General features: G+C 28.2%; 1 protein-coding gene across 1 annotated transcript; it reads right to left on the reverse strand.

Moving 5' to 3' along the window:
* Window positions 1–1066: 1066 nt before the first annotated feature.
* Window positions 1067–1490, reverse strand: LOC108560008 (protein atonal). Its single transcript, XM_017917419.1, has one exon. The coding sequence runs from the start codon at window positions 1488–1490 to the stop codon at window positions 1068–1070; it is 423 nt and encodes a 140-aa protein (XP_017772908.1). The 3' UTR covers window position 1067.
* Window positions 1491–8239: the final 6749 nt, after the last annotated feature.

Raw genomic sequence — 8239 nt, forward strand, 5'->3', positions numbered from 1 at the left:
CATATTTAGTTATAAAAGCATGTCTAAGATTTGATGTTGTTCTTCGTAATTTATAAAATCTTTGGATAATTGTGAAAACAAATTAATATAAATGATGAAAAAATTGAGTATTAGAATGTTAATATAGTAATCAAAAGTATTTTTAATTTTAGAGTATATTTTTTTAGTTATGAACTTCACACAAATTACTTATTTGTTGTTTTTATATTTTAAAGTAGTAAAGTAGTTGAGAAGATTTTGAACATATTATTTGTCGTCCTTTTCATTAGCATATTTTTTTGTTTACAACATTTTTTGTTATAAATTGTTGTATAGGTATGGTTGTTATTCGCAATGTTTTAGATTAAATTGTAAAATAAACATAGTTATATAGATAGTTTTTTTTTTAATAAAATATTTTTTTTGCTTGAATTGTGGATTATCATACACAATATTTTGAGAATATACTATAAAATAACTATAAAATATGAATGCAGTATTGGCAGTATTTTCTAATGCATATGGACAAATAGGAAAAATGTGTATTTTGCAAAATTTTCAAATTTTACATATCTTTTTTATTTTTTTTTTTAAATATGTTCTTAATTATAATTTTCTAGTCATTTTATGTAACAATTGATATTCATAAACTGAAGCAGTAATAAATTTTGAACAAATATCAAAAGCATTACAGTATAAAATATGAATAAATGTATAAAAATTGAAATAATATATAAGGAATAAAAAAATCGTTAAGTGTTTTTTCTTGGAGAGTTGTAAATAAATTATTTGTAAATATAATATAAGTAGATTTATCTATATGGATTTTTAAAAACTGAAGAATACGTTTATGGTGTAATAGCAGTCTGTGGGAATCAGGGTTGAAGATGGTTTAGCCATATTGGTATTAAAACGAGGTACAATTACATAAATAGATCTTTTATTCTTTAAGTATAAATAACGATAATAATATAAAAATATAGAGAAAATAAGGAACGCAGTTCCTTTTTCTTTGTTATGTACAAGAGTATTTACAGTTCAGTCCATTTAGAGAGTGTTTGGTATGAAGAATGAGTGTTGGTGTCGTCCTACTGGTTGTGATGAGGATGCTGCGGCGGATGATCCAATAAATCGTACAGTGCGTTGATGTACGTCTGTGCCATTTGGAGCGTTTCGTATTTGGAGAGCTGCCTGTCCTGTCCGAGCTGCGGTAGGAAGGTCCTGAGCCTGTCGAACGCCTGATTCAGGTTCTGCATCCGTCTGCGCTCGCGTGCGTTCGCCGCCAGCCGCCTCTTCCGCAGCACCTGGGGCGTGACCCTCGGTCCTTTGGAGGCGGCGGCGCCGGCGTCGGAAACCGCCTCCGGACTGCCGCTCCTGTATCCCCTATCCTCGTTGCTATCGTAACTGCTACCCCGCGAACTCCACTCCACCATTTCGCCGCCATCGACTGCCGCCCCGCAGTACGGAGCCGCGATGTAGTTGTAACAACTGTATGCTTGGTATTGATCCATTGTGCGTGTGCTTCGATGATTCGAACGATTGTTGCCCAACTGGACCGACGTCCGCCCGTTTTATGGCAATCCACCCCACTCAAACTACCCCTTGGGATGGATATGTGGATGGATTCGACCAATCGCAGCTCTCCCTCGGTCACCCTCTGTTCTTCTCGTTTCGATGGTGATGATGATGTGCGACGGTGGTGGGGATGGACTTTGGGGGCACGCATCTCTTCCAACATCGGGGACATTATTTCCACGTTCTTGGACTTCTTCTCGGCCCATTTCACCATATGTCGAAAATTACATGCCATTAACCAACAAACTAAAATAATGAGAAACCAAAAAGGACCACGAAGAAAGACGAATATTAACAATAATACCTTGCACGTGAGCGCATATTCAATTACGTTTAGATGAAGAGGACCGCAGCAGTTACAAGTGTCTTCAGTACATGAACAGAAGGCATCGAGGATAAGCGATGTTTAAAACGCAAATGCCGCAGACGTATATATATATAAACATTCTGCACAGAATGAAGATATTATGAAAATCATCAAATACAATATATTAAGAAAAATCAACTATCAAAAAATCAAAAATCAGTAATAAATTTATATAAATCTCTTTTATATTTAAACAAAAAAATCAACTTAATAATCGGTTCCGTGAATATCGCTTAAAAAATTAAGCACTGATCGAATCCGCATAATGCGAGGTACTAATTGATGATCAAAATAAGCTTCAAATTAGATTTGAAATTCCTGTTCAGAAAGACTTAGATCGACATTCTTTTGGATCAAGTTAGGGACAATAAAAGTTTATAAATAAATATTTTCAATAAAAATAATTTAAAACAGTTTTTGAACAATTGTTGGCTGAAACGCATTAATAATACACAAAATTATATGAATTTTAGTTTATTTTTAATTGATTTTCTTACAAATTAATAAATTAAAAAAAATACGCTAATAGATATTACACAAAATTATATGAATTTTACTTTATTTTTAATTGATTTTCTTACAAATTAATAAATTTAAAAAAAATACGCTGAAATAATAAATTTAAAAAAAAAAACAAAAAAGTCAACTGATACAAAGGGCTATAGACCATAGGCTTTTCTGCTCATTTCTGAAATATTTATTTAATAAAATTATATAATTATTAATAAATAAATTGCAATACACTTTATAATATCAAATTATCTTAATACATAATAGAAACAACATTTACAATCAATTATTTTCAAGAAAATTGTTTGTTTACATCAAAACAATCACATAGAAATATCTTGATTGAAAAATCAAATATATAACAAAATATTATATAATATAATCAAAATTATGTACAAGTAAATATATTTTTTAAATAAATATTCAAAATTCTGAACAACTAAATGTGTTACTTTAGTTGTTGTAGTAAGTAACTTTTAACAGTTTATTAATGAAATGCGTTATTTATTTTTGTAAAAGATTATTCAATTTTTATTCATACTAAAATACTTGTATCATCTTTTGATTATAATCTTTTTGGAAATACTTTGATTTATCAGTTTGTATAATATAATATAAATGATAAGTAAAAAAGGATTCAAGATATTATTTAGTTTGTGTTGTGGAATTGGATAGGACTTTAATTGTTATTTATGTTTAAATAATTTTCTATTAATTTAGTCAATACCTATTTTATTTATCATTACGTATGTAATTTTATAATAACTTGAGACAAAAATATGTTATGAGGTATTATATAAAAGATGATAGATTCTTTTATTTTTAAATCATAGAACTGGTTCAAGTTATTATCATATGAAAAAACAATAATTTCTAAACACATTTGTAAATCTTCAAAGAATCATGCATATTTGATTTATATTTGATGAAACGTAATAATATTTAAAAGTTTAAATATATTTAACTGAAGAAACAAGGTTTGAATACCAAAGATTTTGATTTATAAGAAATATCTACATTTCAATAAAAAAACAATTCCTATTTAAAATAAATGATGTATTTATGTATTTACAGAAAAAAAAACATAATCACAAATTCATGTTAATAAATAATTTAATCACATTCGAATGATTAAGTTATTATCATTACAATTGGATTAATTTACGCCATGTACTTTGTAATTGTAATTTATGTTATATATGTACTGAATGAACGGATTTAATTTATCTGAATCCCTGGAATATGGACGTAAATGATAGTCGTATTAAAAAATTGCACTATTAAGAATTATTGAAAACATCATATACATAATCTAATGAATAATTCATACACGCATTGCTTTTTAACTAGAGTCAAAGTAAAAAGAAAATAAATTTACATTTCAATCCAATCGAAGGAATAATTTTTTTTTCACACATGCGGAATAAGTGATATTTCTGTTTTGAGCCATGAACATGTAGCAATAAGTACGTATAAACTCATGAGTAAAAATATATTTAAATTAAAAAGAAAAGATGTATTCGTTTGCACTTAAATATAGAAAATGGTTTGATCTAAAATTGAGCAAATTCTATTTATTTGTATGTATTATAAAGGGTAACTTTTACTGGTTTTTTTTTACACCCAGGAAATTTTAAATTAAATTTACTTTTAAACATGTACATTATAATGAATGTGATTGTTAAAATTTGAATAAATAAACTATCAAATATTGAAAAAAAATCCATAAAAATTATTAAATTATTTTTTTTTAATTTTTACACAATAGTCAAAAACAATACATACATTAGATAAATACATATGTGTATAAGGAATTTTGTATTACAATTTTGTAACAAGCGGCCTTATTTTCACAATGTTTTGAGGGAAATAGTTCGATTTTATCCCGGGAAAACGAGAAATGTTTTCCAAAATATTCTACGTATTTACAGTTGCATATTTTGTATTACCAGCTCCCAACGTTGCTCAATATCGGTGAAGTTGTATAAGAATACTTTTTCTTAAGTTTTCTAAATGTAAAAGATGTGATCGAATAGAAATGCAATACAATTCTTATAATTTTGATTACAATTAATTTTTGACAAGTCTAATAAAAAAATATTATCATTTGCTTACATTTTACAATTTTTTTTGATATAAAATTTACTTAATTTAGGTTTTTGAGGTGTCTGAAATCAATGCATAATCAGTAACTTAAAATATGATTGAAAATCTAAACCAAAGTTTGTTTAAAAAATGGAGTACCCCGATAAAACGTATAATAACTTAAAAAAAAAAGAAAAGTGCGTTTATGGTTTCGTACCATTAAAAGAAAAGAGCGATTGCATTTGAATTCCGAAAATAGTTACACTCTGGAAACGCTGTACACTTTTTACACACGTATTTATATATACAAGAAGCGCGTTATATATCCGTTTTCAAAATTAGGTTACTCAATGGTTCTAAATTTAGGAAGGCGAGAGATGCGCGATGGACCAGAAAAAAATATTATACACACCGAAAGAGTCTGCTTCTATGCACTTCGATTCGCCGCTTCCTTTTGGCGAAAGGAAACTCAGCAAAAACTGAGCAAAAAAAAATCTATCGACTATAAAATAGTCGTTGAGGAAGGAACTGATTGCTTATAGGAAATGGATGAGGATACGAAAAATCACACATAGGAGATGAAGATTTACAAAAAAAATGCTGTACAATAAAGCTGGTAGATTGTGCAGAAATCCGATGGGAAACGGAAACCGGGCGTGAAATCGATTTGGATGTTGGAACGGAAATTTGCTGATTTAAAGTGAGTCTTGATTTTAGTCAACTTCCTATGTGAATGGTTTGAAAATTATTCTTAAGAAATGTTTAATTTTGTTATTTTTTTTAGGATAATCTGATTTAATATTATAATACTAAACATTATTGCAATGTAAATTAGTTTTATATAAGTAATTATTTAATTTAAAAAAATTTAATACAGAAATATATTTTTTTTTTAAATATAACAATTTATTTTATATTTGAACGGTGAAAAAAATAGGAACAAAAATACTGGGCTTTAATTAATATTAATCAAATTTGAATCTTTTAAATCAAAAATGTATGCTTGGTTTCAGTACAATCAAATTATTAGAGATAAACTGTATAAATCCATTCATAGCAATGAACTTAGCATAAAACAAGGAAAAACTTTTTTTTTCTATTTGGGAGAAAATATAGTTGATTTTTTTCTTGACGTCAATCCATCAAATAAATCTGTTTTGACGCATGTCATTCTTGAAATTATTTATAAAATGCAGGTGTTGATTTCATAACATTTAATTCACTTTTGGACTAAAGTGATTGAATATGTTTCTAAATCGTTTATAGATTTGTGCTGTTGAATACTTTGAGTAGAAAGATTAATTATGGTTATCTTGGAATTCAATTAAATTGGTAATCTTAAGATGTAAGTAATAAAATTTTGTATCTTATATAAAACTAAATATTTATGGATAAAAAATAGCAATATCAAAAAATGAAATGTCTATGTTGACAAAATAGTATTGTAATTATTAATTACGTAACAAATATTGATTTCTTAAAAACATGTCGATCTGTAATGAGGCAGAATTAGACAAAATTATGATTTCATCGATGAACTTAGAAAGTATTTTTTGATGCGTCACAATTGTTACAACTGTTTAGGACTAGTAGTTTCGTTTAGTATTTTGATTGTACACTGCACAATTAAGAATTATTGAAAACATCATATACATGTTGTAATGAGTAATTCATAGATGCATTAAAGAAAATAAATTTACTTTTAAGAATTCCGAAGGAATACATTTTTTCGCACATTCGGCAAAAGTGATTTACTTATTTCTGTTTTGATCCATGAACATATAGCAATATGTACGTATACACTTCTGTATATGTGTTACTAAATAAAAAAAGTGATGTAAGATTCAGAAAATTGAGGAAACCTCGCGATCTGTAATGAGTCAGAAATTGGTAAAATTATAGATCAATAACTTTGAGATTTTAAAATATACATAAAATCTCATCATTCTTTTAAATATTTCTGAATCATTTGAATATAGTTTTGTATGGTATGTTGATTATATAATGAGTTATTTATGAAAACAATTAGATAAAAATCTGATATAAGTGTAATATACTTGTTGATTAAGTAACAGTTTTTGAATTTGAGTGATTTCTGTATCGATCTTTAATGAGGTAAAAATATGGATCCATTGATTTTTTTTTAAATCATACAATTCTTATAAGTATTTCTGAACCCATTGAATATTGAATATTAATTTTGTATTGCATATTGATTATGGATAACCTCGAGATGTAAGTTTTGAAATCTTACCATTCTTTTAACGATTTCTGAATCAATTGAATAGTAGTTTTGTTTAGTAAGTTGATTGTATAATGGGTTAATTATGAAAGCAATAAGTGTAGTGCACTTGTTGATTAAGTAACAGTTTTGGCTTTTGGATTTGAGTGGTAGTTCTGAATCAATTGAGTAGCAAATTTTGTATTATATACATATAATGATGTTAATGTGTTCATTTTTTTTATGGAAGCAATAAGAACAATAGAATGGTAGGGGTAAAATTCGACAGCCATAAAAGATATCCAATTTTTCCTGTCAGCGTTCGGCCGATTTAATAATATAATATTTAATAAAATCCAGCCCACCCGTTTTGTGGTACTAATAAGAGAAATGACGAGCGATATTCCTCCCCGCTCATTAGAGCCATCTAAGACCTGGACATCTATTCATTTAGTGTCAGTTATATTATTATGAGGAATGAAAAGGAATAAGATGAAAAAAGTGCGAGAGACGGGGGGTGAGCCGGTGGAATTAGACGATGGCCGGCATTTAGCCAACGCTGCTGCAAAGTTGTCTTCTCTCTGTGTATTTTAATAACAGTGATCGGATTCCGTGTGCGTATTTAAAGCCTTTTAAGTAATTGATGGCTTTCAAAGACGGGGATTGCGATACTATTATGCACTCTGGGGGGAGGCCCTCCGTTCTTCTACTTCTTCCTATTCCTTTTTTTTTTGCAGAGCATCAGAGTGGGCGGAGATCGCAGGCATTGTGATGTGGGTATGCTGTACCATCATCCTGAAGAAGAAACAGCTCCGACCGTGTGCCACTTCATCCTCAACGCTCTTTTTGTCTTCCTCTTCAATCCAAAAAGAAAGAAAACCAATATTTATTATTAACCCGGATAAAGATATATTAGATATTATTTTCGCACAAAGAAATAGTAAACTTCTTTGTATTTTTTTTGTTATAACCAACACGCTCGCAAAAAAAAATAATAATAATAGTTTTATATAGCCCGATTCAATTATACGTTTAGTAACCCATCAATTTCCTGTGATTTGTGTAATACCTGAGATGGTACTAATTTCCAACATTGGACTTCGTAATCTTTCGTAATCGAACGTTAAACCCGGATATTTGATCATATTTTAGCATGAATATGGGCGTATTTTGATAATTATACCATTTCTAATTCAATTCAAGTAACATTAAGTAATATTTCAAACTATAATGGATACTGGACTAATCCGTACTAACTGTACTGCTGTATACAATTATTATCTAAGTGAAATGATTGTACTTATACAAATAATCGGTACAAATAACTTTAATTATTTCTAAAAAAGTTTTGTATAATCATTTTAAAACTAATAATTGAAATAACGAAAAAAAGCTTTTACATTTTGAATAATTATATTTCAAATTTTGTATAAGGATAAACAAACATTTTGCTATAAAATTTTCTTTTTGCTAAGTATAAGTTTATATTCAAACGTTTTATT

The sequence above is a fragment of the Nicrophorus vespilloides genome, unplaced genomic scaffold, assembly GCF_001412225.1.
Source record: "Nicrophorus vespilloides isolate i.1.1-1 unplaced genomic scaffold, Nicve_v1.0, whole genome shotgun sequence".
Classification (NCBI taxonomy): domain Eukaryota; kingdom Metazoa; phylum Arthropoda; class Insecta; order Coleoptera; family Silphidae; genus Nicrophorus; species Nicrophorus vespilloides.

Excerpts from the sequence above, each read along its gene's own strand:
- LOC108560008 (XM_017917419.1), bottom strand. The coding sequence starts at position 1,490 with ATGGATCAATACCAAGCATACAGTTGTTACAACTACATCGCGGCTCCG.